General features: G+C 37.7%; 1 protein-coding gene across 2 annotated transcripts in view; it reads left to right on the forward strand.

Moving 5' to 3' along the window:
* ZGRF1 (zinc finger GRF-type containing 1) overlaps nucleotides 1-16,647 on the forward strand; it is a 78,634-nt gene that overhangs the window by 3,593 nt on the left and 58,394 nt on the right. For both annotated transcript variants that reach the window (XM_047799036.1, XM_047799037.1), the window contains exons 2-6: nucleotides 830-921; nucleotides 2,484-2,564; nucleotides 8,401-8,460; nucleotides 10,180-10,365; nucleotides 10,932-13,152. In XM_047799036.1, coding sequence (XP_047654992.1) covers nucleotides 901-921; nucleotides 2,484-2,564; nucleotides 8,401-8,460; nucleotides 10,180-10,365; nucleotides 10,932-13,152 — 2,569 coding nt within the window. In that variant the 5' untranslated portion in view covers nucleotides 830-900. The remainder of the gene's footprint in view (nucleotides 1-829; nucleotides 922-2,483; nucleotides 2,565-8,400; nucleotides 8,461-10,179; nucleotides 10,366-10,931; nucleotides 13,153-16,647) is intronic.

A 16,647-nucleotide genomic window follows, 5' to 3' on the forward strand; every position in this document is an offset into this window, starting at 1 on the left:
ATATGGAAACAGTTCTATCCAATAGTATAGGGAAACTGCAGTACTCATTGCAATGATACTGAAAGGGTTTTTCCCTGGAGAGGTACTATAATGTATACTTGGTTTTAGATACTGTGTAATATGTAGAAGGAAAAATTCGCAACGCAAGGGAGCCATCTTGTGGGGATTGTAGCAATTCAGAGAAGTTTAAAAATTGACATTCTTTCTATAAGGAACCAAGGGGTGGGGATCATATTTCCTGATGCATTTTTTTTTGTCTTTTTTTTGTTGTTGTTGTTATTGTTGTTGTTGTTGTTGTTGCTATTTCTTGGGCCGCTCCTGCGGCATATGGAGGTTCCCAGGCTAGGGGTTGAATCGGAGCTGTAGCCACAGGCCTACACCAGAGCCACAGCAACGCGGGATCCGAGCCGCGTCTGCAACCTACACCACAGCTCACGGCAACACCGGATCGCCAACCCACTGAGCAAGGGCAGGGACCGAACCCGCAACCTCATGGTTCCTAGTCGGATTCGTTAACCACTGCGCCACGACGGGAACTCCTCCTGACGCATTTTTATAGTATCTGGAAAAATGTTGGGATCCTACTAATTATTTCATATATTTTAATTAGGTTTCTCTTTACTTGGCAGTTTTTTTTCCACAGGGTGGTGTCGACTATTTTATTCTCAGTGGCAGATAATTTGATTACACCCATGTTGTTTATCTTGGTAGTAAAATAATCTCAGAACACTTAAATGCCTCTCTCTGGTCAAGAGTTTGTGGGGAAGAATTGTATTTGATACTTACTCTGTTCATCAATGTTGATATTTTTTGTCATTTTTCATTTTAGGTGGTATAAATAGTTGTATGACCACTGATTATTCTCCCGAGACCTGACTATATATAATTTCAGAAGAAACAATGGAAAGCCAGGAATTTATTGTAAGTCTCACCGTTTTTCACTAATTCCTGTTTTCTTCCACACTTCACAAATGTTTTGTCAGATTTAGCAAAATAACTTTTCAGATAAACAGTGAATAATTTTTTAGTATAAGTATGTGTGTCTCAAATATTGCCCTGTATTCTCTCTTGCAACGTTGGTTATTCAGAGTTCCTTGGAACAATTTTTTTTCTCAGAGGACTGGCATGCCTCTTCTATCTAGGTCAGCTGTTCTTAGCCTATTTGGACTCAGGACTCTTTTATGTTCTTAAAAATTATCGAGGACCCCAAAGATTTTTTTTTTAATGGCCACACCCACGGCATATGGAAGTTGCCAGGCCAGGAATTGAATGTGAGCTGCAGCTGTGACCTACACTATAGCTGAGGCAACACCAGATCCTTAATCCACCATGCCACAGCAGAATCTCCCAAGAATTTTTGATTATGGGGCTTATATTTATTCATGTCTTTCATATTAGAAATTATAATGGAAAAATTTTAAATGTTTATTAATTTGCTAAAAAACAGTAAAACCATTCCATTTAACATAAATTAATTAGGTTTTTTGGCTGAGACCACAGCATATGGAAGTTCCTGGGCCAAGGACTGAATCTTTGCCACAGCAGCAGCTGAAGCCACTGCAGTGACAAGGCAGGATCCTTAACCCACTGTGCCAAAAGGGAACTCCCATAAATTACTTTCCAAAAACAGTAACAATGGAAAGGAACATTGTAAGGTGTAGCAATGCTGAACATTTTTTGCAAATCCCTTTAACATTTGACATAATAGAAAACAGCTAGATTCTCAGACATGCTTCTTCATTCAGTCTGAAATTGAATATTGCAATATTGGATGCATATAACCCTAGGAGCCACCGCTAAGCATGACCAAAGGAATGAGATTGAAAGGCAAATACATCATGAAAATAGTTTTTCCTTCATAGACCCCTGAAAAGTCTCAAGGGAGACACCTCCAGGAGTCTGTGGACTCCTGGACTTTGAGAACTGCATAATTTTTCTCATCCTACCAATGACTAGGAAGCTCAAAATTATTTTTCTTGCTCAGTTAATTTTTTGGTGTCTTCCTTAGATTTTTACCTCTCCTTTCTCCCTTCCCTTGCCTTTTACTACTTGGTTTCTTTTTTTTTTTTTTTTGGTCTTTTAGGGCTGCACTCACATCATACAGAAATTCCCCGGCCAGGGGTCAAATCGGAGCTACGGCTGCTGGCCTACACCACAGCCACAGCAACACCAGATCTGAGCCGCATCTGCGACATACACCACAGCTCATGGCAATGCTGGATCCTTAATCCATTGAGTGAGGCCTTGGATCGAACCCACAATCTCATGGTTCCTAGTCGGATTCGTTAACCACTGAGCCACGACGGGAACTCCTTTTTTCTTTTTTTTAATAGATGTTTTGTTGTTAGTGGTATGGTACCTGTGCTTTTATTTTGATAAAAAAATGTCGTAACTTTTTTGGTATGTAGAAAGGGTATAAACACCTGTAACATTTCATGCATGGAAACAGAAACCATGTTTTCCTTTGTATTTTTGTAAATAAGGTCCTATATACTCATCAAAAGATGAAGAAGTCAAAAGTATGGCAAGATGGAATTCTGAAGATCGCTCATGTAGGAAACAAAGTAAGTGCAAAGCGGTTGACGACTACAGAGTCCAAGAGTTGGGCTCTTGCCTTTTGACTGAGTGCTAAGAAAACTCTGTAGATGATAAAATTTTAGATGTCCATAAGCTGATGTGTTGTGAAAACAGACGTTGTCAAATGATTTCCACATCACAGTGATTAATTTGTGCCTTATAAAATGTCAGTTACTACTATTTAATTTGCTTTGATTTTTTGTTGTTGTTCTTATTGCACCCATGGCATATGAAATTCCTGGCCAGGGCTCAAACTCCCACCACAGCAGCTACTCAAGCCTTAATCTGCTAGGCTACCAGGGAACTCTGTGATGAGGATTTTTAAGATATAGTCTCAGCAACTTTCAAATATACAGCAGAGTATATTATAGTCACCATCCTCTACATACATCCCCATGACTTAGTTATGTTGTAAGTGGAAGTTTGTACCTTTTGACCCCCTTCACCCATTTTACCTACCACTCTGTTTCGTTTTTTGAAAACTTTTCAAGTGCTTACTATAAACCAGGGATAATGCTTTAAATGTGTCGACTGACTTAGTCTTTATAACTCTATTAGTTGCTATTTGTGTCTTTATTTTACTGTTGATGAAACTGAGGCACAGAGAGGTGAAGTTGCTTGCCTGCCAGTTTCGCATAGCTCAGAAGTGGAAGAGTCATAAATGAACCATGCCCTAACCATGCTGTTGTCTCTCTTAATATTGCTAATTTAAAAGTTGAGTTGATAACATAGGACACATTGGCAAGATTGTGGCCTCCTGAATGAGGAGGTTAAAGATCTCCATATTCTGTCCTTATTCTAGATGGTTTCCTTATCTATCACTACGAAATTATCATCGAGAAGTTTTTTAACATAGCAAGGCTACTTATTATTTTATTTTTATTTTTTTTGTCTTTTTTGCCATTTCTTGGGCTGCTCCCATGGCATATGGAGATTCCCAGGCTAGGGGTTGAATCGGAGCTGTAGCCACCGGCCTATGCCAGAGCCACAGCAACCTGGGATCCAAACCGTGTCTGCAACCTACACTACAGCTCATGGCAACGCTGGATCCTTAACCCACTAAGCAAGGGCAGGGATCGAACCCGCAACCTCATGGTTCCTAGTCGGATTCGTTAACCACTGTGCCATGACGGGTACTCCTATTTATTATTTTTAAAATTAATTTTTAATTTATTAAAGTAGAAAAGTAAAAGAAAAACTAGGTTTGCCTTAAGGCTTCAAGTTCGTCTTATAGATCTTATTAATTTTTTTGGTTCCTTTCAGGGCCATACCATAGCATATGGAGGTTCCTAGGCTAGGGATTGAATCGGAGCTGTAGCTGCAGGCCTACACCACAGCCACAGCAATGCTGGTTCCAAGCCACATCTGTAAACTGCGTTGCAGCTTGCAGCAACACAGAATCCTCAACCCACTGAGCAAGGCCAGGGATCAAAGCTGCATCCTCACAGACACTGTCAGATTCTTAACCTGCTGAGCCACAATGGAAGCTCACAGATCTTACTAAATTTACAAATAGTTTAACTTTTGCTTTTTTTTAACTTTTTTTTAGGGCCGCACCATGGCATATCGAGGTTCCCAAGCTAGGGGTCGAATCAGAGCTGTAGCTGCTGGTCTGCACCACAGTTCACAGCAGTTCTGAATCCTTAACCCACTGAGCAAGGCCAGGGATTGAACCTGTGTCCTCATCGATGCTAGTCAGATTCGTTAACCACTGAGCTATGATGGGAACTCCTAGTTTAGTTTAACTTTTAGTTGAATCCTAGCTTAATGTTTAGTCATCTTAAGTTGAACAAGCTAGATAATTTTAAACTAATTCAAATCATTTACTGTCCAGTGCTGTTCTGTAAAACTTTTTCCTTTTATGTTTTTCCTATTAAGTTAGGGCCAGGTCTTTATTATTATTATTATTGTCTTTTAGGGCCGTACCCATGGCATATGGAGGTTCCCAGGTTAGGGATCCAATCGGAGCTACAGCTGCCAGCCTACACCACAGCCACAGCAACACAAGATCTGACCCGCTTCTGCTACTATACCACAGCTCATGGCAACGCCAGATCCTTAACCCACTGAGCAAGGCCATGGTTTGAATCCGCATCCTCATGGTTACTAGTCAGGTTTGTTCCACTGAGCCATAATGGGAACTTCTGCACCAAGTCTTTAAAATCTTACTGATTTTGTGTTATGTTAAAAAGACATATGATTGGGTTCTGCCTATCTTTCATGCCTTCTTTTAGTATGAAATCCTAAGTATTAAGGTTGTGCTTGTGGTATTATCTAACTTTATCTTCAAAGATAGCATGTTTGTTGAATATTCATTGCATACTTTGCACTGGTAGGTTATAGGAAAATAAGATAAATTTAAGTTAATTCCAGAGAGATTTTCTGTGATCCAGGGAAATTAATAATCTCATATCCTAGACAATACCCTTCTTCGCGAATATAAGCTATTGCTTACACTCTTTTTCTTGCAAGTAATGCCTTTTCTTTATGTATTTAAATTCTTACTGTCAGTGTTATTCATCTTTCATTAATTGAGTCATCCAGTAAAGATAAATTGCTGGTAAGCAGTGGGAAAATTCAAATAAGACATATGGAAGCAATGTAGGAGAGCAGTTATTGTCAAATAGACATTAGTCTGAATCCTGCTCTTTACTTATTCGATTTGTAATCTTGGCAAGTTATTTAGGCTCTCCGGGCCTATAGTCTCTTCTTTGTAAAATAGGGAAAGTGATACTTCCTAAAATTATCCTAGGGATTAAATAAGAAAACAAATAGCAGTTCCCACTGTGGTGCAGTGGGTTGGGTGGCATCACTGGGGCACAGTCTCTATCGCTGGCCTGGCCCAGTTCAAGGATCCTTTGCAGCAGTGGCTCGGATCTGATCCCTGGCCTGGGAACTCCATATGCCACAGAGTGGCCAAAAATATTTTAAAAAAAGAAAAAAGAAAGCAAACCTCTTAACACAGAAGCTGGCACATTTTAAGCATGCAGTGATTAAAAACAGTTTTTGTCTTCGAGGAACTTTTATCTCATCTTTACCTAAGAGCCTAAGGATTAAAATATGTACAGAGATATGCTTACAGTTCTATGAGATTACAGTGGAGGGACATCATAATCTGGTCCAGAGACGTCTTTCCAGATGAAGAGTGTTTTTTTGAATATTTGTTTTGTTAACAAAATCGATATGTTGGAGGGAGAGTGTCTGAAGATGGTGTCATAGCTATAACAGTGTGGAAATATGGAACAAGATGAAATATTTCTGGGGAACTACAAACAAGTCAGTATGGCTGCAACAAAGGGCCCCTGTTGGGAAACTGTAGAATATACAGCTAAAGAGGTAGGTAGGAGCCCTATTATGAAAGACTGTGTGCTCATCTTGGGGAGCCAGTAAAGAATTAGAATCATAATAAAGAGGCTATAGAGTAATGTCAACAAAAATAGTGAGGGTCTGACCAAGCAGGCATTAGCACTGACAATGGAGAAGGATGATTAGAGAGAACTTTTAAGAATATTATAGAATCTTAAGGTCTTGGACATGGGGGATGGGTAGAATCCAGAATGACTTTCAGGTTTCTGTGTTACAATTATAGTAATGAGATAGGCTGTCTGGAAAAAGAAAAGCAAGTTTAGGGGAAACAGTGAAGATTCTGAGTTCCATTTTGAATATACTGAAGTTGCAGGGTTATAAAAAAACTCAACATAGTTGACTCTAAGGTCCTAGAACTCAGGAAACAGTTCTGGGCTACTGATGTAAATTGGAAGTACTTGGCATTTAGATATTTGAAGCTCTTGGCATAGATTCATTCATTTATTCAACAAATTTTTACTTTTTTTTTTTTGTCTTTTCTAGGGCCGTACTGGCGGCATATGGAGGTTCCCAGGCTAGGGGTCCAATCGGAACTGTAGCTGCTGGCCTACGCCAGAGCTAAAGCAACGCAAGATCTGAGCCACATCTGCGATCTACACCACAGCTCACGGCAATGCTGGATCCTTAACCCACTGAACAATGCCAGGGATTGAACCTGCAACCTCATGGTTCCTAATTGGATTCATTAACCACTGTGCCACGATGGGAACTCCCATTGTAAGGACTTTTGTCTTATTCTTTGGGAGCTGTGGAAGCTTTGGAAGGATTTGAACAGAAGTGTGACATGAGCTGATTTGTGTGGATGATATTGCTCAGCAATGGATTATGGAATGTAAAGAATAGAAGAGAAAGATTGAGCATTAGAAATACCAAATTTTCAAACTGATTTATTGAGATACAGTTCATACATTTTTAAATATACTCATTAAAAGTATACAGTCCGATGGTTCTTAGAATATTCACAGAGTTTTGCACCTATGACCACAGTCTATTTTTAGAATATTTTTGTCACCCCCAAAAGAAATCCCGTAAAGGCACTAACCAGTACCCAACCCTCAGTCCTAACCAACCACCAATACTGTCTCAACACATTGGCATATTCTAGACTTTTCACATGAATGGAGTTATACCGTAAGTGGTCTTTTGTGAATGACTTATTCAATTTAGCATGTTTTCAAGGTTCATTTATGTTGAAACATGTGACAATACTTTATTCCTTTTTCTTGTTAATTCTCTCTTTTATGGATATATCACATTTTGTTTACCCATTCATCAATTGATGAACTTTTTAAGTTGTTTCTACCTTTTGGGATTATGAATAATGCTCCTGTGAACATTTATATGCAAGTTTTCATGAACACTGTTTTCATTTCTCTGCACAATTCCTGGGAGGGAAATTGCTCGATTATGTGGTAACTCTGAGTTTAATATTTTAGGGAACCCGCCAACTGTTATCCAAAGTGATGGAAACAGCAATGCTTAAGGAGCTAGTAGAGAAGACACTTGAAAAATGGCTAGAGAGGTAGAGAGACAGAGGAGAAAGCCAGAAAATGATAATCACCGTATTTTTCTTTTTCTTCCATATTGCACATATTCAATAAGTTTTATTCGTCATGCTTCTTAAACAATAGTCTTATCCCAGTGATCAAGACTTATTTCAAGCACTAACCATCACCTAGATCCTTCAAACCACTCCATTACAATACTTTCTTTACTAATCTTGTTTCTTGTTTTGCCACCTCTAACTCATTCCAATTCTCTTTCTCCCTAATTCCATTCCGAGAGTCTCCTGTAGGGATTAAATTCTTAAATTTCTTTATGTGTGTGCCTTTGTTATCTTGCACATACTGAGTGGATACTTACAAACATTTGAGATAGTTGAACTTTTAAATATAAATTAACAAAGTAGGTAATCCTTTCATTACATGATGTACTTATAAAAGGATCTTTTTTTTTAATGTGGATATCTTTATTTTCTTTTGCTTTTTAGGGCTACACCCCCTGCATATGGAGGTTCCCAGGCTAGGGGTCTAACTGGAGTTACAGCTGCCGGTCTATACCACAGCCACAGTGAAACCAGATCCTAGCTGTGTCTGTGACCTACACCACAGCTCATGGCAACACTGGATCCTTAACCCAATGAGCAAGGCCAGGGATCAAACCTGCAACCTCATGATTCCTAGTCGGATTTGTTTCTGCTGCACCACCACAGGAACTCCTAAAAGGATTTTTTTTTCCTACACCTGTGGCATGTGGAAGTTGCCAGCCCAGGAATCAGAACCCATACCACAGGAGCAACCCCAGCCACTGCAGTGACAATGCCGTATCCTTTACCTGCTGTGCCATGAGAGAAGTCCTATATAACAATTTCTGATTTGCTTTGAAGATGTTTAAGAAAAGCAGAATTACATTGTGTCCCATTTTAATGTCTTTAACATTTGTTTTGTTTTTATTTAGGCCATTTTATATGATGACAAAGGACAGTGTTTGGAGAGTTTATTTCTTAAGTGCCTTGAGGTATTTTAATGTATCTTATTTTTAAGTTATTGTTAAAAGACCTTTTACCTTATGCGTATTATTAAATAGTATAGTAATGGTACTAATACTAATAATTATAGCTGGTATTTATTGAACATTTATTATTAGCCAGACATTGCCAAAAGCTTTTAGGTATTGTTTCATTGACTCTTTACACAACCCTGTGATTCTTACAGATTAGGAGTGTAGTGATGGAAGGTTAAGTAACTTGTCCACATTCACAGAGTTACAGTGGTTAGCCTGGGATTTAAATCAGGAAAGTGACTCTGATTCTATTATACGGTTTTGATAAGCATAGAACTACAGTGGGGTATATTATGTGAGATCATTCCTACTTAAAATATTTTCTCAAATGTTCTGTGTTTTCCTCTGTTGGAAAAAGGAAGGGAATGTAACTAAAAGCATATTTTAGTGTAAAGAATAAGGATCTTAGAACTGTTTGTTCCAAGTTCATTTCCCACTTTCACATACTTCCTAGCTAATCTAACCTCTATGTTTAACTTCTTTGCTATAAAATGTAGACCATAGATAGACTTTATGTAAAGTGCCTAGCAGTTTTAGTACAGTGATTCTAAAAGTGTTAAAATGCCTATTCATATCATCATGTTGATTTTGGCCATGGTACTTACGTTATTTTTAAATTTTATATGACTTTAATAGCGGTCGTGGAATTTTTTTTTTTTTTTTGTCTTTTTAGGGCTGCACCTGTGGCATATAGAGGTTCCCAGGCTAGGGGTCCAATTAGAGCTGTAGCCGCTGGCCTATGCCACAGCCACACAGGATCCAAGCCACGTCTGCAACCTAAACCACAGGTCACGGCAATGCTGGATCCTAATCTGCTAAGCAAGGCCAGGGATCAAACCGGTCCTCATGGATACTAGTCAGATTAGTTTCCACTGAGCCACAACAGGAACTCAAAGTTGTGAAATTTTTACACTTATCAAAAGAAGGTCATGGGATGGAAATCCTATAAAATTGGATTGTGATTATCATTGTACAACTATAAATGCAATAAATTCATTGAGTAATAAAATAAATAAAAAGTGAAGCACACACACACAAAGAAAAGAAGGTCTAGGAAAAGCCCTAATTTAATAGATGCTTAGTTGGTGTTAACAACTACTATTATTATTTAAAATTATTTCATGACTAAAAAACACATTATCTGTGATAATACAGATTTTGTGCAGGTTGATAATCTTATTTTTATGCTGCAGTCAGAAATGGTGGCAAATACTATATTAAAGTGATTAAAAATGCTTTTTTTGAATATGATTTAAATAGCTAGCAATTTATAATTTGTGGTAATTATGTGTGTATCTAATTCACATTAATTTATAGATATATGACTGATTATTTAATAGCTCTAATTATAAAAATTACAGTTAAGTTTTATGGATTCTAAGTGAAGTCCTTGAGAGGAGGCATATTTTCTTGCTTATCTTTGTATCTCTAGCATGTAACAAAAGTCCTCATGGGGTCCCTCATATGTATTGTTGAATAAACAAATTAGTGAATTTTTTAAAGCTTGTTAATAGTTAACTGTACATAGTAATAAAAAATTTAGTTACTGATTCATTTGTTCAACAACTATTGAATATCCATTGTGTCTTTGCTGGTGCTAGAAGCTTGTTGGAACACATAGAAAATTGAATAATTAGATATATATGATGTTGACATATATTCTTTAAAATTTAGGTGAAACCTGGAGATGATTTAGAAAGTGATCGATACTTAATCACAGTTGAGGAGGTTAAAGTTGCTGGAAGCATAGCTGTTAAACAAGATATCATTAAAGGAGCACCTCCATTAAATTCAAAGAGCTTTATACCTTCTGGCCGGTCCCTTGGGTGTCAACCTGCTGGTTTAAAAAGGAAATTTACTGTAAGTTTCTCTGTTGAAAATAATAAATCAATTTATATTTATAAGATTGTTTTAAGAATTAGTGAATTTTGAAGCTACTGTACTGAATTGTTAAAACAGTACTTTATACTATATGCTTAGGTTGAAAGGAAGTAAACTCTAATCTTTTTTTTTTTTTTGTCTTTTTGCCATTTCTTGGGCCGCTCCCGCAGCATATCGGAGGTTCCCAGGCTAGAGGTCGAATCAGAGCCTATGCCAGAGCCACAGCAACGCAGGATCTGAGCCGCGTCTGCAACCTACACCACATCTCATGGCAATGCCGGATCCTTAATCCACTGAGCAAAGGCCAGGGACCGAACCCGCAACCTCATGGTTCCTAGTCGGATTCGTTAACCATTGTGCCATGACGGGAACTCCATAAACCCTAATCTTAATAGAAATGAGAATTTGCATTTTAAGTTAGCAAACTTTACATCTTTATTACTATTTTACTTTGGAAAACATACATATTCCTTTTCTTTTTTCAGACAGTTTATTTCAAACCTTTATAGATCATAGAGTAGCTAATAATTGTTTAATATTTTTAGGGTTTTCAAGGACCACGTCAAGTGCCAAAGAAAATGGCTATTACAGAAAATAGTGAATCAGCTGCTTCACTTGAGGCTAAGGAAGCTGGTCCTGTTTTTCTTTCTCCAGTCTACAGCACACCTCCTTTGTTTTCTACTGTTGGCAAAAAAGATATAAATTATATGCCAACAGACCCTGACAACCAGGACAGAGAGAGAAATGGCATAGCTTTTTCTTCAGTTGTCTCTACTCCATCCTTCAAGATTAACCCAGAAATGCTATGTGAAGAAAATTATTTTTGCTCTACTGTCAGTTCTGTAAATAAGCATTCAGGTTCTTTACTGACCGATGAGCTTATAAAAAGAGATTGTTTGGTATCTCACGATTCAGGAGTTTCACAGAACATTAGAAGTAAAGCCCAGATATTGGCTCTTCTGAAATCCAAATCCACTGGTACATCTAAAGAACCAAATTCTGAGATTACAGGACATTGCCCTCCGATACAGCCACAAGGAAATTTAAAAATTCCTGCTAAACTTGAGTGCTTAATTGAACAGGAAGAGCACACTCAGGTGAAGAGCACAGAAAGTTTATACTGCCAACATCAATCAAAAAATACCATGAGAAATAAAAGCCGGTGGGCCATGTATTTATCCTCACAGCGTTCACCTGCACATTCTTCTGCAGTAGATGGAAATAATACAGGAAAAAATCCTGAGGCCGAGGGAGGTAATATAAATTTAAATTTGAAAGACGCTTTGGTGCAAAAAAGCATGCGGTTTTTAGAAACATGTACTGAAGAGGGAAAAAAGTATAATGAAGACAAGGCAGTAGTTGATAATGATCAATCCTGGAATCAAAAGGTAAAATTAGAATTTCCTTCATTCTGTGAAAGCAGTGCCTTACCAGTTACTTGTGACAACGTAGAAAACGACAGCTTATTATCAGAAAATGACAGCTTATTATCAGAAAATGACATTCAAGAAAATAATAAAAGACTTTTTAATCAAAATGACCGGATGGGCATAAAAGGATCAATTCTCATTACAGAAAAAGCTCAGGAGATAACCATGTATGGAACCCCAGATAAGGAGTATAAACATCTGCAGATTGAATCTTCACTAAGTAACGATTTTAGGGTCTCTAATGGCATTGCTGACATGTTTTCTAAAAGTAATGCTGATAATGAAAATCTGAACAGTATTCATGAACCACTTGTGGAGATTACTTTTAATCTGAACAATTTTGAAACCAGTGACTCTGAGGAGGAATCACAGGAAAGCAGCAGAATTTCCCACGATTCAGAGGGTTGGGTGAAGGAAACTTTAGTTAAAGACAATTCAAGCTGTGAGAATATAAACTGTGCAGAAGTTGGCAGTGACCATTTGCCTCTCTTAACGTCTAGTGGGGGCAGACTTGCAGAGACATTTTCCATGAAAGAGATTCTGCCATCACAATTTTGTGATAAAACTTCTGTAGGTTTTGACACAGGACCTTGGAAAGCTGGAAACACTAGAAAAGAAATAGAGGAGGAGTACGGTGACACCTCAGACAATCTTGACGCATCTTTGGAGTGGACTGAAGATGCAAATGTAGGTAGTAATGAAGGCACTAATAAATCTACCCAGGAAGTCACAGTTAACTATGATTTTGCTTCTCTCTCAAATGAAAGTATAAACACAAATTTACATATCCCTCACTCTTTAAACACAGCCACTAATCAGGATCCTGAAAACAATCCATGGTCACAACAGGCTCAGCCTCAGCCTTTTATTATGGGAACTGACTTACACAAAAATACTGAACAGGTTTTACCATTAACTTCTAGCAGTGACAATGGCACCCAACTATTAAATGCCAGTCAGAATCACTCTGAAGAATTTCTTGCACTTGATAAATCACATACCCAAGTTTCCAATTCTTCGTTTTACCCTCTGGGAGTAAAGTATCCTATATCCAAAGACACAGAATCACATATTCTGGAATCTGAAGATTTGGGAAGGACTAGAAGTTTACCTCCTGACAATACTGACATAGAAACTGCCAGAGAGAGCAAACAGTACTGGAATACTCCAAAAAGTTCTTCAGAACTTTCTGGATTAGAAAATAGCATTTCCCTATTAAAATCATTGTCTGAACACAGTACTGCTTTAGAAGGCTTGGAAATACTGAAAAAGAAACATACCTCCTTTAAGCAACAAGGAACTCTGCAGACGTATGATCCAGAAAGCAGTCCTGAAGGTTAGAATGGCTTGACTATATTGGATTGTTCTCTTTATAGTTCAAAGGATGAGAAGATGTTTGCTCTGGAGGCTACATTAAAGAATTACATAGTATTTAAATAGGTAATATGTATGCTTGGCAAAATCAATTCTAATAGGAGATAATATAGTGAAAAACAAATTTCATTCCTACCACAGTCCTTCAGTCTATTCCTCAGAAGTAACCATTTCTTTCCTTCCAAAAATATGTATATATATAAGCATATGTAGGCACATATAACCAAATATGTGTATGTGTGTGTTTTATAATCCATTCCCGTTGTTATGTATTTTTGGTCAAGTGCTAGGAGATCCTTTTTTTTTTGTCTTTTTAGGGCTGTACCCGCGGCATATGAAAGTTTCTAGGCTAGGGGTCGGTTTGGAGTTGCAGCTGTTGCTGCTGGCCTGCACCACAGCTACAGCAAGGCAGGATCTGAGCTGTGACTTACACCACAGCTCAGGGCAGCTTAACCCACTGAGTGGGTGCAAGGATCGAACCCGTGTCCTCATGCATACCAGTCAGGTTTGTTACCACTGGCCAAGCCTCAAGGGGAACTCCTAGAAGATACTTTTTTAGAAAAAATATTTTTGAGTTCATATTGAGATCTCTTAATTCCAGTTCTAAACCAGATTTCTTCCTTTCTTTCCTTTATTATATAATTGTATTTCTCTTTTCTTACATTGGAGAGGGCCCTGGTGCCAAGCAGCATCAGGGTATTTACTTCTCAGTTCTACAGTGCATACTGAATGGTTAAACTGATATCACTACTGGCAAAAAGAATTTTCAGGAGTTCCTTTTGTGGCTCAGCGAGTTAAGAACCCGGCTAATATCCATGAGGATATGGGTTCGATCCCTGACCTCCCTCAGTGGGTTAAGGATCTGACATTGCCACAAGCTTTGGCCTAGGTCTAGGTTGCAGAGGTGGCTTGGATCTGGTGTTGCTGTGGCTGTAGCCTAGGCTGGCGGCTGTGACTCCAATTCAGCCGCTAGCCTGGGAACTTCCATATGCCACAGAACCCTAAAAAGAAAATATTTACAGATTTAAAGCTTAGAAATTCCTTGGAGTTTTTCTTTGTCTTGAAGTTGTTTTTTTGTGTTTTGTTTTTGTTTTTTTGATTGGTTTTTGTTTGCTTGTTTTTAGAGTACATCCTGAGTGTAGAGTTGGCATATTATGTTCCAAAATTATTGGGTACTTTTATTTCTTTAGCATTATTATGTTATCATTTGATTTAAATATAGTTAAGTTCATTACATTAGGGCCACACCTACAGCATATGGAGGTTCCCAGGCTAGGGGTTGAATCAGAACTGTAGCCACTGGCCTACATCACAGCCACAACAATGACAGATCTGAGCTGCGTCTGCGACCTACACCACAGCTCACAGCAACACCAGATCCTTAACCCACTGAGTGAGGCCAGGGTTTGAACTTGTGTCCTCATGGATACCAGTCAGATTCGTTTCTGCTGAGCCACAACGGAGACTCCCATTATATTCTGTATGAGGGCTTTTTGCCGTCCTTGTTGATTTATTTTTATTTCTGACTATATAAAATATTACCCCTCAAAAATCAAAATTATATAAAAACATATACTCAGATTCTTTTCTTATGCCTTCCATCCTATTCTTGCCCACCTGCTGTAGGTAACCATTTTATCATACCTGTGGTTGGTTGGTTTTTTGTTTTGTATTTTTGGCTGCGCCCCCGCATATGGAAGTTCTGGGCCAGGGGGTTGAAACTGCACCATAGCAGCAACCTGAGCTGCTGCAGTGACAATGTCAGATCCTTAACCTACTGCACCACAAGAGAACTGGTTTTTTTGTTGTTGTTTGTTTTGGGTGGTTTTATTATTTTTTTTTTTCAAAAATAAACAGCTCCATATATAAAGTCTTGTTTCCCCTTATTTAATATAAGGTACCACACTATAATTTCTTTAGCGCCTTGCTTCTTTTCACTTAATAATATATCCTAGAAATTGATTCATATCACTTCATAGAACTCATCCTCATTTTATTTGTTTGCAGCTATGTAATATTTTACTGTGTGAATGAACTGTCATTTATGCAACTAGTCTCCAATATCTTGCTATTACAAATAATGTAACAATAAGTTACTGTGTATGTCTGTATCTGAATAACCGTATGGACAGAATTTTTGCATGTTGTTGGAAGTGTGTCTTCAGGGCAGATTCCTAACAGTAGGGTTATTGGGTAAATATATATCTCTATTACATACTTCAAAATTCCCCCAAAGGAATCATACTGTTTTTCCCTCCAATAACTTATGGGAATGTGTGTTTGTCCATAGCATTGCCAAATTCTGAATTTTTACCAACCTAATAGATGAGAGTATATTTTATCTTATTTATTCTATTTATTTTTTGCTTTTTAGGGCTGTGCCCATGACACGGAATTTCCCAGGGTACGGGTCACATCAGAGCCACAGCTGCTGGCCTACACCACAGCCATGGCAATGCCAGATCCCAGCTGCATCTGCAACCTACACCACAGCTTGCAGCAATACCAGACCATTAACCCACTGAGCAAGGCCAGAGATCAAACCCACATCCTTGTGGATACTAGTCAGGTTCTTAACCTGCCAAGCCACAGGGGGAACTCCCTGAGGGTATATTTTAAATTTGTATTTGTTACTGCAAGTGAAATCGAGCTTTTCCTGTGTTTAAGCATCATTTGTGTGTCTTTTTTCATGAAGTATCTGCTCTACTCTTTGTCTCGTTTTTTAATCATTGTTGGTCCTTTTCTTCACTTTGATGGTAAGAGTTCTTTACATATGTGATATCAGCCCTTTATGACATATGTTGCAAATATCTTTTCAATATGTCATTGATTGGTCTTTTGACTTGGCTTATGGTATGTTGCCAATAGCATTTTCTTAAGAAAAACAGTATTATGGAACATAAATATGTACTCTTAAATATAAATGAAAAATGTATTTTATGATACCCAAAAGTTAAAATTGAACTCTATTTTAATATCTCAAGGAATCCCTGAGAAAAATAGGAATAAATTATTATACCTAGTAAAATATTTCTTTTAAAAGTAGTTAAATTGATCACAATTGTTATAATTTATTTTCTAAAAAATTAAAAATAAAAAACTTTTGAAAAATAAATGTGGGTAGATATAGTTATATAATATCATATAAGGATATAAATTCCTAATGTGAAGATAGAGGAATTACAGAATTTAGTTTTGGGAAATTTATTCTTTTTTTCTCACGTTAGAAAAGAGGTTACTGTTGAGTCTCATTATTTTTAGTAGTTATGTTCTATAAAGTAACTAAGCAGTGAATTAGTTGAAAATAAGCAGTTGCTTTTAGGAGAAATGTAGGGTTAGGTTTCTTCAGACCTCTAGTCAGAACGTTTTCATGAGTTGATCTGTACAAAACTTTATTTTATGTGTTTCCATTTAGTATAGTTGATTGATTAACTTTGAACTCATGACCAACAGCCCT

The sequence above is a fragment of the Phacochoerus africanus genome, chromosome 10 (assembly GCF_016906955.1).
Source record: "Phacochoerus africanus isolate WHEZ1 chromosome 10, ROS_Pafr_v1, whole genome shotgun sequence".
NCBI classification, from domain to species: Eukaryota; Metazoa; Chordata; class Mammalia; order Artiodactyla; family Suidae; genus Phacochoerus; species Phacochoerus africanus.